General features: G+C 35.3%; 1 protein-coding gene across 3 annotated transcripts; it reads right to left on the minus strand.

The window, feature by feature from the left end:
- Nucleotides 1-536: 536 nt before the first annotated feature.
- Nucleotides 537-20,465, minus strand: LOC125843035 (transcription factor IIIB 60 kDa subunit). Of its 3 annotated transcripts, none has more exons than XM_049522296.1 (20): nucleotides 20,210-20,465; nucleotides 16,226-16,296; nucleotides 16,001-16,082; nucleotides 15,345-15,420; nucleotides 14,451-14,536; nucleotides 14,299-14,375; nucleotides 13,492-13,548; nucleotides 12,478-12,590; nucleotides 9,364-9,443; nucleotides 8,842-8,928; nucleotides 8,251-8,331; nucleotides 6,859-7,026; nucleotides 6,613-6,777; nucleotides 5,324-5,387; nucleotides 5,078-5,190; nucleotides 4,635-4,715; nucleotides 4,083-4,211; nucleotides 3,031-3,120; nucleotides 1,657-1,710; nucleotides 537-961 (listed from the first exon to the last, which is right to left on the minus strand). In XM_049522296.1, exons 2-20 carry the CDS (start codon nucleotides 16,282-16,284, stop codon nucleotides 794-796), a joined length of 1,830 nt encoding a protein of 609 aa, XP_049378253.1. In that variant the 5' UTR covers nucleotides 16,285-16,296; nucleotides 20,210-20,465; the 3' UTR covers nucleotides 537-793. The 3 variants fall into 3 exon arrangements, with proteins under 3 accessions (XP_049378253.1, XP_049378243.1, XP_049378248.1); XM_049522286.1 differs by having other exon boundaries at nucleotides 20,190-20,465; XM_049522291.1 differs by lacking the exon at nucleotides 20,210-20,465 and having other exon boundaries at nucleotides 16,226-16,416.
- Nucleotides 20,466-21,458: the final 993 nt, after the last annotated feature.

Consider the following 21,458-nt stretch of genomic DNA (forward strand, 5'->3'; position numbering starts at 1 on the left):
ATTATTATTATTTCAACAACTAATAATATGCAACATTACCATTTTGAATGCGTCAAGTCCTTTTTGTAGCCTCAAAGTCTGATATTGAGGTCACAAGCGCTCATATATTTTTCAATTAGCTGTTTTTTGAGGTATGAAAGTTCAACAAGCCTGCTCGATTATTAACAACATTTGTGTTAAAACTTACAAAACTAGCATGCTATATTGCACGTTTGTTATTAGAAAAATATAACGATTTCAATTTATAGAAATGTTACTAGTCCTATGTGACATCGAGTATGTTGTGAAAGATACTGGTTCTATAGTTTATTTACTATTCTTCTCCCTTGTGAAAAGGTTAAGTATTTCAGAGTCAAGTAGGTTTCAGCAGAAAGGAAAGCAGATTAAGATCTCCAGCTTTAAAATGGAGATATACTTTTATACTTTACAAAACTGGAACGGCTCAAAAAAGAAAGACTTCCCTTCACGTATGAAACATACCCTCTAAGTCGTGGCGGCACATTCCTATCAAGACAGAACAGATTACCAGATTCAACTTCAATCATGCAAACGTTTATTCTAAGAAAGAACCGAATTCTCTCACAAGTAAAGCTGATACACACTTTTTAACATTCCAGCAATGGGAAGTGTTCCCAGAAAATAAATTAATCAATGATAATTAAAAAGAAAATAACTTTGAGATGCAGTTAGCCATCCCAACAGTTCCTAATACAAGTGAAGGAAAATGTGCTATCTGACATCTTGTATCCTCTGTTTCTTAAGGGGAAACCAGCCATATGGAAGGCAGATTAATTCAATAATCATCCAAATCATAGTCTTGATCATAGCCATATCCTCCAACATCCTCGCCAAATGTGTTTTCATAATTCTCATCTACTTCTGGATCAAATTTGTCGCTCTTTACCCCGTAATCATCTGTTGAATCGTATGCAGTTCGAGCTTTCTTTGGGTTCTCAGGTAACTGCATAAATAAAATGACCATGAGTTGCACATATATATGGAGATGAGTTATGACAGCAATAAGCCAAAGGATTTGTGTAATTTGTCCTTTAGATGAACACACATGTAACTATAAATTTTCAGGGTGCTACAGAAGTTCTACTAGGACTTGTAGTTTCAAGGTTTCTTATCTCTCTTCCAAATTTTATGAGTGTGTTTGGTTGTCAAATCTTTTTATATTAATCACAAGAAAATCCGGAACCCAACTAAAGATAAACCATACATTTCTCCTTTTCAAGAAACTGTAACTCAGTTCCCTTTACAGAGGAAAGGGTTAGGATACAAAACTTACGCTTGTAATAGTAGAGTTTCTCACATGCAGTTCCCAGTAATTACAAATTGAGCAAGCAGTAGAACTGGAAAAATGGAAAATTCTATAATATTTTGATGCAGCATAACTAAGTTTTCATTATTTAAGTACTTCCCAGCTTCTTAAATATCCAAATATTATGCATAATGATGTCTCAAATACCAGCCATCTCCATCCACCCCCAACACCCAAGATTCCATCTACCTAATAAGGTCAAAACTGAAGATTTTTTTTTAAAAAAGAAAACAATACTCTGGCAAAGGAATTGACATCTAAGCAAAATTGAAAGTAACAGCAGAAGGTATAAAGGAATTCTCAAGAATTTTTGGAGTAGGAGAAGCACATACAGAATCATCAAAAAGCTTCTCTAGCACATCGTAGTTGATCTTATTGCTCAGCCTCTGCATCACATGATATAAAGCAGCGTAAGTGGAAAACAACAGAACCGATAAATCTATGAATATTGGTTCACGCAAACAGGAAGATATACCACACAATACAAACATAAGACAGAGGCCAAAAAATGATTGTGAACAATGGGAAGAAACTAGAACTTTTTTGTGAACTTCATAGTTACATATTCATATAGGTAAATGGACTTGCAAGCTCATTTGCAATCCTTAAACTCTATCAAACTCAGGCCAAAAGCAACAGAAATGTTGAAATTGAGAAAAACAAACACTTAACAAGAAAAAACTGAAACATTCTGCAAGTCTGCAAGTATGGATTTTCATTAAATTTACTCGGATAAATTACAAGGAAAAAGAAGCTACAACTTGAAACTGCATTACATACAAATAAATAAAGGATTCCAAGAAACATTTTGATATTTTGTGGATCAAATGAACAAAATATCTTTCTCAAAAACTACAGAACTCCAAATCTCTTTCACTTATCCTAGTGCATATAACCATATTGTTTTTTTTTTTTGATAAAGTAAAGTTGTATTCCTCAGCAATGAGGGTATGCTGGCAACCATCAAAAAGATTTACAGCATATAACCATATTGTAGAGGCTAAACATGGAGCAACAAAGACAAACTTCCAGAAGATATTAGAAATTATGGTTTCAGATAACAACGAAGATACATAATCTACAGATTAGTAAGGAATATTACAGTCAACAACCATATGGACATCAAGTTTATAAAATATGTACACGGTGTATAGATAATGTATACTTTATATTAAATATACATATACTATACATATATACACATACCTATACACTACACATACAACCAAAATGTATCTATAGTGTATATTTCGGCCATGTTAGTGATGGCCGAAGTGTACATTTGACTGCAGAGGCGAACCTAGAATTTGAAAACTCCAAGTTCACTAATATTAAACTAAAAAAAGAGGTAGTATCTGGGATAGAACCCAGTTCACGTGGGTGGATGTATTTGCGTGTACCAGCAGTCCAAAGCACCCTTTTATGTTTTCCAAGACTATTAATTATATTTAGTTTCTACCAGTTTCTCAAGATGGATATACATATATATAGATGATTTTTTCCGAAGTTAACGGGTGCACGTGCACCCCTAAATACACATGTGGGTTCACCTCTGCATTTGCGTAAGTTCCCCAATTAGCAATTCATTTAAGTACTATAGTTTTTGGATACTGAACACAAGGAAACAGTAAGAAGCTTCCAGAACACAGAGATCCGTGCAAATAGAATGCTAAAGATTGTACATTTCTCTCCTCTATCACACACACCTTTTTAGCTAACATTTGCTTTGTTGCTTCTGCAGCAGTTTGAGCAGGGCCGGTATTTTTCAGTTCTGCAGCCCTTTTCTGTTGTTTTTCCTGCAGATGATATCATAAAGCAGAGTGTAAGCTTATTCCACAAGGCATCTAGAGCAAGTACTGTGTATAAGAAATATCACATGCACGCACTTTTTCTTTTTGGTGATAGGCCACATGCATGTGCTATTCTTGTGGCAAAGTAACTTAAGGAAGAGAGAACAAGTGTAGCCAGTTGATATTGTAAGTTCAAGAAAGGTGGACGGGGGGAAGACACAAATCCCACCTACTTTTCACCAGCTTGTGGAGTTTTATTTACTCATCCTTCAAGTAGAATTGGTATTTAATTCATTTTAGTTGAAGAGGCCTAATGAGTTGAAAGAGGAGCGCTATTGGGAAGAGAAGGAGAGAGGAATAGATGATTAATTGAAGGAATTGAGACTAGGAGTTCTTTGGTATTTTTTGATACTTTTAAGTGTAAAGAAAATGTTGAGAGATGGTTGGGTGGAAATTTTGGAAGGCCAGTCGTGCAGATAAAAATGTAAGTTTTTGGTACCATCTTAGGGCAATAGATGATTTAATTTATCAAGAAGATAAGAAATATCACAACCACAGACCAATCTTGCCATTCTTTTTTGTTATATTATAAAACTGTTGGATAACTGACAAGATCAAAACAGACAAAATTGGCAATTAACATTATGAACTTACTAAGAAACTAATAGCCCCTATTCCTCCCCATGCAAGAGTAGCGAAAACAATCTCAAAATTTGACCATTAAAAAAACTGTGTTTTTGTCTCACTTTTGGATCATTGTATCCAAGCCCTGAGTTCTTCGAATCACAAGAGAAAATACAAGTCATTTTCAAATATTTTCTGAGTTTGAATATGTTAACAACCATCAAATTCTTAACTACCGGCGACATCAACAAATTTCCCTTCTTTATAGTTTCTTAGTTCCTCAACTTGAAACTTTAAGCATCAATTTTCACCAGGTAACAAACTCAATATAAGTTCAGAGTTACCTTTTTTGACTTTGCAACAGAAGCAGCAGCAGCAGCAGCAAACTTTTGTACATCCTCCGGACAGTTAGCTAAAATGAACTCATGTTGCTTCTTGGCTTCTAATACAGCAGCTTCCTTGGCTGCTTGTTCCTACAAATATTGATCAGCAAGGTCAGTTAGAAGAAGGAAGAGGCAGTAAGAAAGAGAGTCACTGAGTGCAGACTACTGTTTTTTCTTTCTTTAATGAAGTTAGTGCAGACTACTGTTATGTGATAAGCAAAATAATCCTGAAGATGGACAAAAGGGAGCAAAAGTTAGAAAAAGACTCATGGCTTAATCACTGTCAACTTAGTAGACTATACAAAGCATCATCAAAAATCCTTAATTAAGAAAATCAATCTATCCTAAATTCATGACAAGATTCCCATTATAACTGATAATTGTAATCTCAAGAATCAGAGACGTTCATTCAAGTACTTCTTATGCACTAATAAATCCTAAAACCACTATAGGACCTTGCGATCTACATACGACTTCACATGGTGATTCATAAAAATAAATAAAATAATTCACCTCAAGATATTCTCGGTTCATTGTTTCCCAAATGATCTTCTTGTATTTCTTTTCCTGCTCATTGTGAAGATAACTGTCAACCTGACAACAATGCAGGTATAGGGTAACAGCCATGACAAGTTAGTGAACCAGAAAATACATACCCATAAATGTAGAACTAATACCATTATAAAAGTCTTTAATGAGCAGTTACTTAATTTCCAGTATCTGTTACATGTTACTTCCCTTATTATCGATGATGTTTCCTAAGCAAAGGAAGAAAGCAGGGTCGGGTAGTATCATACTATGATTTGCTAAGTATCACATGATGAAGAGCGGAATGAAATCAGACAAAATCACAGCTTTTGCATCTAGACTGACAGATAATTTATGAAAACATTCGAGGAATGTGAGCAGTGGAATTGTCCCTACTAGATTTTACAAACATGAAAGAAGTAGCACACCTCTACATCATCGATATCGGAAAAGTTTCCTGATTCATCATGATCAATACCATCCATGCCATGTAATGTATCAGGAGTCGCAATATGATCAGTTTTATCCACTGAGAATGCTCCTGTAATTGAGAGAAAAAAGACTTATTTTTTTCTTCTTTTTTTCGAAAATGTAGAAAAGTGACTTAATTCTCTAATTCTGATCCAGGACTAAGTTTCTCCATCATTCTAGTTCCTGGAGAAAATATTGCTTACCTACTTGCTCAGATCCTGATATATGCACATTTTTCACACTCTGGGTGTTCCCTTCCTTATCAGGCTGATCATCAACCAAAAGAAAAAAAAAACAACATATAAATGATGAGGCACTATTCAGAAAGCAAGCAAAACCTGGCATATTTCCAGTAAACACCTAAACTCAAGAACTTGGTATTAGTTGCAGTATGGAGCTGCCTAAGGAAATACTTCAAAAGAAATCACAAGAAATGCTGGATATTTCCTTAACATACCATCTAAAGCTAAGAATTAGTATCAGCAGAAGTAAATACCAGACCAAAATACAAACAGTCAAAAGGGGAAGTCTGCATTACAAAGATTTATCTCGCAGAAGAATAATTCATATTGGCTACGCAGAATAATTGATTTGCTCAACCAGAGAGGTTGAGGTAAGTAAATATGAAGACTCTTTTCCAGCAGACATTCCCCATTTCTGTAACTAGTATACACTTCTTACTAGCTAAAGATTATATTAAAGCATAATATGACAAATAACAGACTGGAACAAGCATACCAAGATATAGGCCTCTTTTGGATTTCTGCAGTTCAACTTGCATTGACTAGGGGAAGTTTGAAATCAATCTCATATTCCCAGACAGGAAACAATTTAGCTCATCATTAGCTGATTTTTGTTTATTTTTCACAAATTCTGCCTGTGGAACTGAAAGGATACATATGCCAAAGATAAGTCTAGTCGACGGATTTCTTACATTACACCAATGAAATGCCTTTAGAACCCAAAGATTTCTCGGAACTCTACATCCTTTTTTGAATTCATGAATCTGCATCTCAACATAGTTTGGATTCTATATTTAGGTAGCTAGATGTTTAGAACTTAGAAGTTCATTAAGTTCTTAATATCTTCAGAATCCAGAAACAAAGGGAAGAGTTATGAGTCTACTGAAAGGATCTTTTGCCAAAGCACAAACATCCACATTACTTAGTAGTTATGAGGTAGCTCTTGCAAGTTTTCAACAATCATACAGTTCACCCATTTGCAGGTTGTGCTTTTAGGTTCCTTTTGCAAGCTCATAATTTGGAATTCAATCCCAAGAAAACCTAGCATCTACGAAGAAATCCTCTTCTTCCTACCCTACTCTATTTTATTATAGATGCCTATTCTTTTCTTTCAAATCCATCCTTCCATCTTGAAATTTTCAGAACTTGAGCTGTGTCTTTTCCAGAAGTCAAAAGCCTTGAGAGCATACATTCTACTTCCTGACTACAAGGTAATAATGCTTTGGATAAGTAAAAGCTCTGAGGAGTACCTCCAAATACTCGCCGACATTGTTCTCCATCTGACTGGACATGGGAAAACTTGGATCCTCCGCAATTTCTTCAGCATCTTGTTTTGCCATTAATCTTTCCCTCTCAGCACGTTGGAAGGATGGAGGTTCAGATCCTCCATCAAGCCCACCTGAAAGTTTTACAAACTGCAAACAGATTCATAAGTATTATATATATGACTTCGCAATACTACTAAAAACTTAAAAGGACCGGTAATAAGTAATTACATCAGTATAACAACTTTCACAAAGGCCATGGGCAAAAGGCAGCTTCACGCTTTTCTTGTGTTCACACAGCACTTCTGTGATCCCAGATCCTTTTGACCCCGAATAAAGTTGCAGGGCCAGCGTCTCTTCTTTCTCAAGCTCCTCAGCTCTTGTATTGAACTCATCAATCTAGTTGCAAGTAATTCAAGAATTAGTATGAAACTTGGAAAGGAATTTTTTGGCCTACACGCCATGACAACTGAATCAAATTGCATCAAACTCCAACTATAATGTGCCAAGGAAAAGGGAGGGGTTAAAACTTTTAAATACACAGGAAAATTTGTTTTAACTGTCAACAATATTAAATATGTCATCAGACACGTCAGGCTCATAAAAAATAGCACATCACTGGTGATGATTTCCCATGGACAAGAGCAACAAAATGACTTGAAGGCTGAGGCGCGCAGCCCACAGGCGAGTTCTTTTAAGATCCCACTAGCAGAACTCTAAGAAAAGGCAGGGACAAAAAGAAGCAAGAGGTCGAAGACAGATGGAATTAAAATCTTCTCCAGAGTGCAGGCTTTGAGTGGCTTCATGACATATCAAATCTGATGACAGTAGCACACTAGATACATCTTTTATTGGCTCGTTTTTTTTTTTTTGGCCCTTTGTAAGTAATTAATTGAAGACTTCAGTTAATTTAAAGATGTATTGGACCCAGTATTGTTTAACAATAAAGATATATGTGAACTAAATTATTAACGAATGACATATATGCTTAATTTTGAATACTTTAAAACATAAATAAATCTTCCGTAAACAATACATATATGTACATACATTCCGTTTTATCCTTATAATTCAAATACTCTTATTTCAATAAGCTTGTGTGAAAAAATAAATAGACTCCCTTTTACTTTAGATAAGTGTTTTAATGAAGAGCGTTAAGAAACATAAATATTCATAAATAAGAGGAAAAATTGCAACTCTCACCGAATGACATGAACACGCGTTTATCTATGTAATTGGAGTAAATGCACTACAGAAGTTTTACAATATTGGTTCCAGCTTTGGTAACAATTACATTTTACACCTTACCCTGACCCCTGTCAACTTTAAGATAAGAACCCAAACCCCATAATGCTTGTTCTTCCTTTAGATTCCTTCCTTTCTTTATTATATTTTCAGTATTCACAATGGTATCAAACTCAGAGAAAAAACACAAAATTTGAGCATTACAGGAGCACACACCTATTACTAGATTGCTTTTAGGATCCTACTTTAACAGCTGCCCCCTTCCCACTAAAGTTAAAGGACCTACACACATGACTAAATAAATGCACATGAAGCTTTTCAAACTTTGAAAATTGAAGTTCCAGCAGTATTGATCCTACCAGCCTTGATGCTACATACCGTTAAGCTCCCAGATTCTGTGTTCTCAAATTCAATCAAACGCTTTGTCAGTGTTGCTTCGCAAATGTGCACCACTTTGATCTGTTGATTAAAAGGAAAAAGGAAATATCACGCTCATTTGTTATGTCACCCTAAATAAATGTGAACTAGTGCCAGTGTTTGTGCTACATAGGCTAGAACATGAAATAAGCCAAGAGAGTAGAACATGAACAGTTGTTAAGTTCGATGAGGAAAAATTCTGAACTTCATGAGATTAAGAACAAGTAGTCCTTGAAAACTAGCTAAAGCACATAAGAGTTTCTCAAAACCGAATAAAACTTACAACGTGAAGTCTGTCTGTAAAGAGACTGTTTGGATTGGCTTATTTTAGGTGCTTTTAAGCTAAAATAGCTTTTAAGCATTTTGTAGTGTTTGGATAAAATTAAAAAGTGCTTTCAAGCACTTGTTTTTAAGTCAAAATAACAAAAATAAGCCAAAAGCCATAAATTACATATCTTAACTTATGGTTTTTGGCTTATAAGTCAATCCAAACAGGATCAAAGAATCTGAATGCTGACAATCAAAATAAAGGAACCTAGAAAGACCACTTACAATTTCTGATTTAGAACAACTCAGTCCATGTGAAAGAGAAGCAATGTACAGTGCAGCTCCACATAATCCACTTGGCTTTCTCCCTGTCTATGGACAATTTGTGGATTAGTGCAAAAAAGCAAGTAATTTGTATCTATGTTAAGTAAATGGACCTTGGGTCTAAATCAATCCCAAAAGCTAGCTCATGAGCTTAGGATTGTCCAAGATCCTATAAGGAGACAGCAAGTCATTCTCTCAACCAATGTCGGACATTAACATGTACCCCCCTCCCAGCCCACCCAGGCCTAGGCCTTGTTAACTGGAGTGTGGATAACACAACATGGGGTCCCAATATATGGTAAACCAAGATAGAGATATGTTTGTCCTTGCAATGAGAATCTCCCAAGGCCATACAACGAGACAACAACCCATTCTCTCAACCAAATGTGGATTTTATTTTGGTTTGAATTATCAAAAGAACACTGTAATTCTAAAGAAATAATCCAGTAACACAAAATTATATACAGAAAAATGATGTATAACCTGCATCCAATCTCGCTTCATGCTAGCCAAAATGTGAAGAGCAGATCTAGAAATGTTTGGCTTCCTTCCCCCAAATAAACCTACATTATAAATTGATAGTCTTCACTTGAGAACTCCAGCAAGCTAACAACAACAACGACATACCTAGTGATATCCCACAAGTGAGGTCTGGGAGGGTAGAGTGTATGCAGACCTTACCTCTACCTCGTGGAGGTAGAGAGGCTATTGCCAAAGGAACCTTGGCTCAAGTACAGCAAATCATAGTAGGTATGCAAAGGAAAAACGACAGAAGGAAACATAACAACTAATTAAAGGAAACAACACCAAAATAGTGTGATAAACTAAATACAATAAACAAACAAATGGTGTTAGAAATCAAAAGCAATACATTACGAGGATAAGGATAAAACTATAATAGACAACACTTCACTACCTACTAACCTTCTACCCTAATCCGCAACCTCCACACCCTCCTATCAAATGTCATATCCTGGGTAAGTTGAAGTTGCATCATGTCCTGATTAATCACCTCTCCCCAATACTTTTTTGGCCTACCCCTACCCACTATATCCAACCTCTAGCACCTCCTCACTGGGGCATATGTGCGCCTCTTCAAATACCCAACAAATGGGGCATATGTCCTCATTTGTTTCTGCATATTCTCCACATAGAAGGCAGATAGAGCATAGGTGTATCCCCCTTCTTTCCAACCTGTCTTCTGTCAAGCAAGACATTTTAACCACTAGCCATACAAAGCAGGCCAATTGTAAGGTATATTTGCCTTCCACAGTTGTCTCCTGGGCCATAGTGTCTGTGTATTGTTTTTATTGTTCTTCAAATGGTATGCTGGCCTTACTGAAAAAATTCATGTTCTGTCTCCCACCCAACATAGTTCTCCTGATGCGTTGACACGCCATTAAATTGATTGAGATTGTTAAAGTAGGCAGTGATTCTGTCCAAATCCAAGTCATTCAAATGTCTTCTGAAAGAGAGGTTCCATCCTTGGTTATTTCATACCTCACTTACTTTTGCCCTTGCTGATAGTTTTGTGTGTACACAATCTAGATACAGTTACTTTAAGAGGCCATTGCCCAGCCAATTGTCTTCCCAAAAATAGATTAACTGGATATTCTTTGCATATAAAATGATGAGATTTCCATCCTGGTAAATAGTTCTTCTCCGGAGGGATTCGTTTCTTCCGAGAGAGGCCTGAGGTAAGATGATCTGTTATCACCTTTCCTTTTCTTCATTGCAGTGGAAGGACCAAGTCTGGTGCTCAATAAAAAGGTTGGCTGAAAGGATTTAAAGGCTCTAGGGAGGGAGACAATACAGAGACCACTCATCTTCTCTATGCAAATGATTCATTGGTTCTTTTGCGACACTTAAGCAAACCAACTAAAATATCTATGGCTTATTATAATTTTGAAGCAGTTTCGGGGATTCATGTTAATTGGAGAAAGAGTATGTTATTCCTAAGGCTGTCAATATCCAGGTCCTAGCAGCTATTCTGGGATGTGAGGTGGGTCCAGTACCAACTATTTATCTGGGGTATGTCGATGGATTTTAAATTTGGAATAGTGTACATAAAAGGTGTGAAAAGTGGTTAGCAATCTGGAAGAGTGAGACACAGTCCATGAAAGCTTAAACATACCTTTTGATTTCTAACTAACTCCGTCATATATAAAGCATGAATTACCTGCTCAATCTCGAATGAGTTGTGTCGGCAATGTGAATTGTTTCTATCTATTTTATTCTATTTGGGATACACTCATGTAACTACTAAATAATTTGCTCTTTAAAGGAAAATAAGATGTTTTATGGATCTCCCATCTATCCCTACATTGACATACAAATCCCTAGAATACTGAAAGGAAAGGACTTCTGACAGACAACAGACGGAAGTGTAACAGCAATGATTAAGACTTGGTCCCAATATGTTAGTATAGTCTATATAGATCCTTTACCATAGCAGTCTCTTCCCAGTTCTATCCACATTGATCTGATATATCATAAGTCTTCCTAGAAAATTTGCTCATCGTGATTTGAAGTCTACTTTTTCCCCTTTTAGTACCCTCAATCTCAAACTCTCGCATTTGTGAACCAGTGCATATAGAGGTCTGTGTAAGATATAGCAAAACCTCTCAATCAACATTCTCCTCTGAGTGCTGCTTGCACCTCTATCAATGTGATCATATCTAATTTTGTCCAATCATGTTTAACATCACATCCATCACAACATCTATATTTGACCACACTCATCTTGTGGATATGTCTATTCTATAACGTACTGATCTCAAACTAACAGTTAAGCATATTACTATTTTTTTGAAAATATGACATAAAAACCATTAATGTTCCTTATAGACAATACCAATTATGAAAACCCACACATGTAAGAAACCTAGAATTGAATACCTGAGTGGTTCTAATCTTTATTAGTACGGATCTGATTTGATCCCTCCAAAGAGTAGCCACTAATTTTGATTTGAACTAATGATGCTAAATCTGGCAAGACCACCACACAAAAAGGCAAAAGCTCTAGTCTACAAAAGGAGCTAACGATAAATGAGTCATCTAACCAAAAAGCAGGTTTACCAGACGGTGACATAAATAGAACCAGTTTGCCCACCAAAACGTTAACCTGTCTGTTTTTTTGAGCCTCAACTGCTTTAAACTGCATTTCCCGCCCCCATGTATCAACTAGTGGTGTGTTTTCCATAACAGCGTACCTCAAGGCACAGTGTACCAATCTAGAACCTTAGTGCTAATCTAAAACCTTTTTGCTCTTCTATTTAAAAAAGAGATTAAAAGATGCTACATCGTTGGCTCACGGATGAGGCAAAGAAAAAGATGTAACCAAGATCCATTTATGAGCATCCACAGAGAATTAACTGCCAGAACAATGGCAACAAATACCACGCTTGCAGAATAAAATTCTTACAAAACAAGATCCTTAAACTTCTCATCATGAAAATCCAAAAACGTAATCAAGAAACCAAAGGATAAATAAAAAATATATATAAACCCTGCCACAAAGTTGATACCTGTGACAAGGTGATCAAGAAAGAAGAAAAAAGAAACATTAAAGCTAACCAGCAAATCATAAATACTTACGATCAGTAAATCGATGAATGAACAGGCTCGGATCCACAGGTTTTTGAACAATTGGGTGGTCTTCAAGGTGTAGAATCTTGCAAAGCTGTAAGAATACAGCTCCTAATACATACCTGCATTTAGTAAGAGAACAGGTTTCAATTATGATAATAAAGATAGTGATTGGGTAAATGTTTTTCCAACTGTCCAACTTTAGGTATAACCCTTCATGAATGACCTAAAGACAATAGGACTTGCTTAGAGTAGAATACTGTTCATGATTAGTAACAAGGCATTGTACTAAGAAACCTCCATAATTAACAATATGTTAAGTTATTAATATGCAAACGGTCACCTAGATTCTTCCGATGAGGAAAGGAAACTTGTCGAAGTAGGGAGTTAAGAGGTACTGCAGCAAGGGAGAAACTGCCCTCAAATTCAAAAGCCAATCAGTCACGCTGAGGATTATTCAAGAGTACATTTGGAAGGGTAGTTTTTTTGAGGAAGATATTTGGAAGGGTTGTTTTTTGATGAAGATATTTGAAAGGGTTGTTTTTAGATGAAGATATTTGGAAGGGTTATAAAGCATATACCCTTTTCATGAAGATTTTTGGAAGGGTTGTAAATCATATACCCTTTTCATGAAGATTTTTGGAAGGGTTGTAAAGCATATAATCCAGCAACTTTCTCAAAAGTCAATTCCTTTTCTGTCTTAAATTTCCTTCCCGCTAAAAAAGAAGATCTCCTTTATCTTTCACAAATCCAACACTGCGTACAACTTCACACAAGGCTGCTTTCATATCTAGCTAAACATGAAGCAAGATTTCTGTAATTTACTCTAACCGCACAAGATTCACACATGAGATCTAGTTCACAATATAACTACAAGAAGGAGCTAAGGGGTAAATACTAAGCAGAATATCATAATACTGAATAGGATAATAAAAATTCCTGTCCTAAAGGGAAACCATTAAGTTCTTGCTCGTGATTACTGATCCAAAGTGTTACATCAAAACAAAAATGAAGCTTACGTACACATTTATCCTCAAGTACTCAGAAAAGTCAATGAGTAGGAATGGCTTTTTGTTCTCCCTGCAAGAAAAATAAACATAAAGAAACCCCAATTGGTAACTAGTAAAGTAGCTTGAACCAAGGAAATACATTAGAACATTTAATCAAAACGATTACTTTCCTTGTTACTCTTTCTACTTACGTACTAAAGAAAACTGTGTTGGTTTGGTATCCTCCATGCTGCAGAATACAGTTGATAGATTCATCCACAATTAACCAGGTCAAGTTTATAATGTTTAAGTTCTTTCACTTAGCCACCATATTAATTAGTTCCACTATCAGCACAGAATTCAGGTCAACATTTAAAGCATGTTTTTTCTTGGATACTTACACTCAATGAATAATCGTATGCAGACAACATATAACTCACAAGTAGAGGGATCAAACCTACACGTTTTAATTAATTGAGAGTTAAATATGCTTAGTTATATATCACAAGGACCAAAACGAAAACTTGTCAATATTTGAAGGATCAAAAGAGCAAATTTCCCTAAAATCAAATAACTGATTATACTTATAGAACTGCTAAAACCACTCACTCTAAAATCAAACCACTATAACGGAAATATGGGATTCTCATATGCAGGTGGGTTGTTCCTGTGTTTTACAAAATCAATGTTCTCTTTTTGTTTCAACCACTGATGCACAGACAACATGATTCACGTCAACCTGCCTACATGTCAAGCTTCATTACAAGTTATCCCACTTCTTTTTTCCCTTAGGGAACAAATAATATTTTGAAAAAGAATATCATAAAACACAATCTCTCACCTACATGCAATGTAAAGACAAGCAGCTTGAACTTGCTCTTTCCTGCGCCCCCTTGTGAAACTCTTTTCAACTGCTATCTGAAAGGAACAGATTCAGAAATAGAATGATATATCCTACTAGTAGAGGTATGATCCAAGCATAATGAATCATACCGTATAGAAGGACAAAGCTGGACGAGCTATTGAATCACCACCATCAATTCCTAGCCCATAAAGCATACCCTCTATACCCTCATATGCTGCAGGAAGGGGAAGACAAAAAAAATGCATCAGCCAGAACTTCATACTTAAAAATCATATTGACACCATACTTGATCTTCTCTTTGGTGTCAATCTGATTTTTTATTTTTTAAAATTTCAAAATAAATAAATCATATTGACACCAAAGAGAAGATTAATGTATTGTCAAGCCCAATATGTGCTACATAGCTTGTGCACCTCTAAGTGTAGTGTTACAACATCATATTAACCAGATTAATCGACCATATGATAGGCCTAGTCAGTGTTTTGCTATAATAGCTACATAAACTAGCACTCTAAGTGCAGTGCTGCACTTGGCCCATCAACAAAACCTCTTATGTTGACATATCAGGAGAGAGTTGTGACCAATCAACAAGAACACAACATTCATTGTTGAGCTATACAATTAGTTGATTTTGACACAATTAGACAGTTCCTTAACTGGAAGACTTTCAAAAATAGTTCCACGTGAATGCCTATAATGACAATGAGCAGCACATCACCAATCTTACAGGAAACTAGAATTCAAGTCTCACATTAACACAAAAATACTAACTAAACTATGAATGTAACGTTTATTATGTTAATAATACAGACCAAATCTGATGCAAAGGAAATGCAACTGTACTCTAGAAAGTAATACAACTTCCACTGAAAATCAAGAACTAGATCAGCAAAAATTGTCTAATTTCCCTAATAGAATCAATCAATCATTCAGCAGAAAAGGAAAATTTTAGAAGTCATACGAATAGGTACAGTAAGCATAACGCATTGTGAGGAAACAACAATCAGAGATATATAGGATACCTTCTTTTAGTGTTCTTTCACGTGAAACTGAATAATTACTTTGGATAGTGCTCACCCTGCTTCCTGACAATTGGCTCTATAAATGATTTAAGTTAGTCTTGATAGAATACAAATCGAAAAAACATAGTGTACAAATAACCATACATATAGCCTGTTCAACAATACTGTTTTGAAGAAATAGAACTATTGACAAAGGTAAGGAACTACCCATAAAATTTATCCAGTTTTATTTCTCAAAAGAACTTACCCAATTTTAAATTACTTTGAGCGCAACCCATAAAAATCTGAGTGGGTCAACGGGTCCTTTGTTTTTGGACTCATTTTGACATCCCTAGTTTTCACTCATTTCATAACATTCACAGACCACTACAGCCACATACTAATAAAGAAAGGGGTTATCAGCAGTCACATGCTTATAAAGAAAAAGGTTGTCAGCAGTCAGATGTCCTCAGTCTTCCTCATGAAATGTCCTCTATTTTCTAAACAGTGCTCACATTGCCCCTTGAAAACTCTATTTTAACAATTAATAACAATGTTTAAGAGAGATTAATCACCCCATCAAAGCTATCTAGGATTGCATCTTAGGGAAGGAAAACAAACTGTCTAAAACATAGCAACCCATATGCATCAAGAAGGAGAAGAAAGAAAGAACTAACCTGTCCAGAAGCATTCTTGACGAAAGTGGGCTCAATAGAAAAATTATCTTCTTCAAGTACTTTTCCACAGAAGGAACAACATCTATAATGTAATGGAATGAAGCATCTTAGAATGAAACATATATACATAAATGAAGCATCTTAGAATAAATAAACCATATACATAAAATAAAATGAAGGAGAGGAGTATTATAATGAAGAAGAATTCTAGGTGATGTAGCTTACATTTTACCCTCCACATCTTTAGTCGGCTTGTCCTGTGCACAATTAACACACCACACCATGCTCAAAGTAACCTGAATCAACTCAAACAATACACCATCTTGTGAAAAATTGTTGAAAGTCGTCTTAAAGTTTCAAACTATAATTGTCAAGACCCAAATTAGGTCTGTGACCGGCTCTAAGGGGAAAGAATCCCAAAGCAAGCTTTAATATAAGAAAATCGGGTAGAGTTTCTTTTGTTTTTGGGCCTATCCAATTTCTCCCTGTCATAGAAATCAACAATACAGCTAATAACATCTCTAACTCATGACCCAATATCCATCAACAATTCAATCGCCACACAATTATACCAATTCTTCTCCCATTACGAATAGAAGTTTAAAACTAGTCATTTGACTACAATACGAAGGAATAATCATGAATCTAATAAAGGACTGACAAATGGAGCGACTCAAAGAGTTTTAAAAAAAAAAAACACATAGCAATTCGATAAATCTCTTGCCACGCGAAGCAATGCGGGGTTCACCAAATGCTACCAAATCGCTCTCTAGTTAATGAAATCCTCATCAATACCACTTGAGTTCTCCGTAAAAACATTTAGCAAGGAGTGAGACGCTAGCTCAGTGAGTAATAACACTTAACCACAACCATTTTAATAAGGGACAAGTCTCAAAACATGCTAGTATGATAGTCAAAATGATGTAATCAATGCCTTTTCAGAAACGGTAATAATATTCAATCTTATTTGTCTTATGTAAGCAAAATCAATATGAACTTCTAGGAATAAACTCAGAAAAACACTTTCATATCAAATCTTATATTTGGGAGGTTTCAAAGGATGAATCATGTAATCAGTGTGGCCTTCTTCTTCAAGAAGTAACCAATAACAGTGAACTCCTCATAAGGAGTTAAATATTCATATCGGTAGATCCCTACTCGAGGGATATCGATAACGGTACACTAGTTCTACCTTCCCACTAGCAAGGGCTTTATCGGTAATCTGTAACTAAAAGGTTCACCCGGTCTAACGAACCCCCGTTAGCTACAGGATCCATCAAGGTCTACCCTCGTTTATAATTTTCTTTGTAAATAGTAGAAACATTTCAAAATGTTATAAGACATTTAAGTTCTTATCAAACCATAGTATATAAAACTTTTATCAAAAACACATGTCAAAATACTATTTCTCAAGTAAATGTTAAACTCTTTCGATAACAGTAATCACATCTCAAGTATCAATAAACGTGTCTTCTAAAAATGAGTTCATCTTCAAATAACTATTTTGATATCATATCAATTAAAAGACTTATCACATATGCAAGTTCAAAACATTTCAGTAAATCACTCCCTTTGTAAGCCATGTATAAATCATGAAGTTATAAACACAAATTATGGTAAGATTACTAGTCATAGTACCCGTGTTGAAATACCTAACTTTGTCACCTCTAGCAACCTGTATGCCCTCCCTTCAATCACTCTACAATCACATCACATCGATCTCGTGTTGAAATCTCGTTTAAGCTAATTCATAATAAATTTAGAATACCCAACCCATGGGATGTCATGGTTGATTCTCACTTCGTCCAACTATATTTACTCATACTTTGAGTAATTCAATTAGCCCATTATATTACCAACTTACCAGATCCTTATTCCATTCAAAGTTCTTTCCAAAATTATTCAAATTTGTGCTTTAAACAACCAAAATTGTCTTGCTGCTCAATCTCTTTTCTTTGTTGTATGTCAAAATACAACAATTTACATTCCAATCATTAAATGCCCTCCCCCGTTCGGGAAAATTTAACAAATTTTTCTATTTCTTAAATTCATGTTTGATAACTCTCAACCCAATTGTATAGCCATAGAATAGACAAATCAAATCTATAAACTAAGTTTAGGAACTTACCTTTCTCTTCTGCTTCTCTCTTTACTTATGAATCAAAGTCTTGAATTTTTTTCCTTTCTTCGTTCATTCACCGGAGAACAAGAAGAGTTCTTTTTTTTTTTTTTTTGTTCTTTTTAGTTACTGCTGCGTAAATGGGAGGAGGAAGGCTGAACGGATTCAGCAGTCATGAAGCCCTCTTTTTTGCACATGAGAGGGGGCTAAAGCAGAGGCGTATTCAGGATTTTGAGACGATGGGTGCACTATTTCAAACGGGGTGGCTCTACAGCTTTGCAAAAAAAGCAATTGCCTTAGGCTCCAAAATTTAAGGGGCCTCATTTTTTAAAAAAAAAGATAGGTTATAAGTATTTTTTTAAAAAAATATCGAGTATTATTTATAGAAAATAAAAACTTTTTATAAAAGAGCAAAGAAGTAATAGAAATTTGACAAATTATGAATGTTATGTCTCAAGAAAGATCAAATAATTGACTATAATAAAATTTCATAAAAATATATATATTCAAATTTAAGGCCTCCATTCGGATTTGGCTTTAGGCCACCGATTTATTAGAGCCGCCCCTGATTACAAAAATGTGAATCTAAGATATAAATTTGATCGGTTTAACATTTAGATTCTTATCACTAAAAATAATTAAAATTTTAAAATTATAGGTCCAAAGTTATTTTTACCTATCCAAACCACTTAGAGAAGCGTTACCCAAATTTAGAAAGGAAAGTAAAACGAGATAAATACAAGATTCAAGTTATTAACCTCACTTAGAGAAGTGCACCCAATCATAATCACACGCTATGATACTTCAAGTGTGGGTTCACATATCTATATTTAAATCTTTTTAAAAAAATATAACACTTCTATATATGATTTCAGGAGGGGAGCATGGGTTCACGTGAACCCGGTGACCCCCTCTTGGATACGCCTCTGGACTAAAGCCCACTCCCCCTCCTTTTTTTTAACTAAAGCTAATGACTAAATTGCCCTAATTTAATACTTGGGTTTAATCATAGGGTATTACAATAATGGTCAGCTTTATGCATATTCAACAAGAAATTCATGCAGTGATGCAGAATGCAATTTCATATAAAAAAATGTGAATTTATTAAATGGACGTGAAGGTGGGCGTGATTTCTTTATTTGTAATAATCAGTTACATGCTAGGATTTAACAATCCTAACTCATATGATTTAAACCCCCCTAACTCGAGCACTTTTGATTTACTTGAATCAGAGTCAAAAGTGTATAAAGCACCTAACACATCTAAGGGCCATTAGAGAGTGTATTAAACATGGATATTTGTCAACATCCAGTCGACTTAAAAGAACAAGATCAACAACAAAATGTCAAGCCAGATAATTGTCAATTCATCCACTGCAAACTCCATAAACATCTAACGAGGTACCAAAATAGCCAAGGTTTAGAATTATTAAGAACCTTTCATACCGCTTTTAATTAACTCAAGAGTCCAGACCAAGATGACCACTCAATGGAACCTCTATAACATAAAGTATATCCTGGAGGGAGGGAAAAATTGGGTATTCCTCAAATTAAGTATCAGTATTTTTTTTGCTCCTTGTTTCGGGTGCAAGCTAATTGTGTGTGGGTGGGGGGGCGGGGGAAGAGGGGGGACAAAGAATAAAAAACACTTAAATTAATACATGATCACTGATAAGATTTCCCGAGGAACAAATTATTAGTTCATCCACTACAAATTCAGCACCCAAAGAAGTATCAACAAAAAAGATTACATTTTTACAAGTATCTTAATAAACAAAGACTTCCGAGCAATATATCTACCCAATTAAATTTGAGTTACTTAAAATGTATCTCAAATATATAAAAGAAATTGTGGGTATTCCTAAAGTTCAAGTCTTTTTGCTCCCTATTTCGTGTGCAAGCTAATTGTAGGGTGAAAGAAAGAAAGAAAATGAAAATTCTCTGGATTACAATTGAAAAATCAAAACACATAATGACTTAAAAGATATCCAGGAAGCTAATATTAGTTCATCCACTACAAATTCGATAAGCATGTCAACAAAAAAAAGATTAAATTACAGTTCAAAAGTACCTTGATAAACAGATACTTACTTCAGGGCAAGATGTATACCCAATCAAACTTTTTGATAGTGTATGGAAAAAGGAATTGTGGGTATTCCTTAAGTTCCAGTCTTTTATTCCTCCCTCTTCAGGGTATTAATCTGCGGCAAATTCTGACCACTTTCCCCAATTACTCCGTTATTTGGGGGAAACGATTCAAATAACTGTCTCTAAAGCCGCTAAGCTCGACGGCTCCGACTGCCCAGTTTAGAATGGAGAAGGGATTGTACTTAGTGGGGGTCGGGTCGAGTCGAGTCGGGTCGGGTATTTTCTTGCTAGTGCCGGTAAGGGTTAAGAGGGCAAACTACCAAGATTGCAAAACAGTAAGCACGGTAAGAAGAGAGGAACAAATTAATAATAAAAAATTTCCCGAGGAACAAATTATTAGTTCATCCACTACAAATTCCATAAGCACCCAAAGAAGTATCAACAAAAAAAATTACATTTTTACAAGTATCTTAATAAACAAAGACTTCCAAGCAATATATCTACCCAATTAAACTTGAGTTACTTAAAGTGTATCTCAAATATATAAAAGAAATTGTGGGTATTCCTAAAGTTCAAGTCTTTTTGCTCCCTATTTCGTGTGCAAGCTAATTGTAGGGTGAAAGAAAGAAAGAAAACGAAAATTCTCTGGATTACAATTGAAAAATCAAAACACATAATGACTTAAAAGATATCTAGGAAGCTAATATTAGTTCATCCACTACAAATTCGATAAGCATGTCAACAAAAAAAGATTAAATTACAGTTCAAAAGTACCTTGATAAACAAATACTTACTTCAGGGCAAGATGTATATCCAATCAAACTTTTTGATAGTGTATGGAAAAGAGGAATTGTGGGTATTCCTCAAGTTCCAGTCTTTTATTCCTCCCTCTTCAGGGTATTAATCTGCGGCAAATTCTGACCACTTTCCCCAATTACTCCGTTATTTGGGGAAAACGATTCAAATAATTGTCTCTAAAGCCGCTAAGCTCGACGGCTCCGACTGCCCAATTTAGAATAGAGAAGGGATTGTACCTAGTGGGGGTCGGGTCGAGTTGAGTCGGTTCGGGTATTTTCTTGCTAGTGTTGGTAAGGGTTAAGAGGGAAAACTACCAAGGTTGCAAACCAGTAAGCACTGTAAGAAAAGAGGAAGATAGGGGATGCAAAATATTTAAATTTATAACATAAACTAGTAAATTACTCGCGCCTCGCGCGGGAATATAATATCACGGAATTTATAAAATAATATTTAA

Source organism: Solanum stenotomum, chromosome 1 (assembly GCF_019186545.1).
Source record: "Solanum stenotomum isolate F172 chromosome 1, ASM1918654v1, whole genome shotgun sequence".
In the NCBI taxonomy this organism is placed as follows: Eukaryota; Viridiplantae; Streptophyta; class Magnoliopsida; order Solanales; family Solanaceae; genus Solanum; species Solanum stenotomum.

Coding starts and splice junctions, on each gene's coding strand:
- LOC125843035 (XM_049522296.1), bottom strand. CDS start 16,284: ATGGTGTGGTGTGTTAATTGTGCACAGGACAAGCCGACTAAAGATGTG. Junction 15,421..16,000: donor TCAAGAATGCTTCTGGACAG/GTTAGTTCTTTC, acceptor AATCATTTATAG/AGCCAATTGTCAGGAAGCAG. Junction 962..1,656: donor AGAAGCTTTTTGATGATTCT/GTATGTGCTTCT, acceptor TTATTTATGCAG/TTACCTGAGAACCCAAAGAA.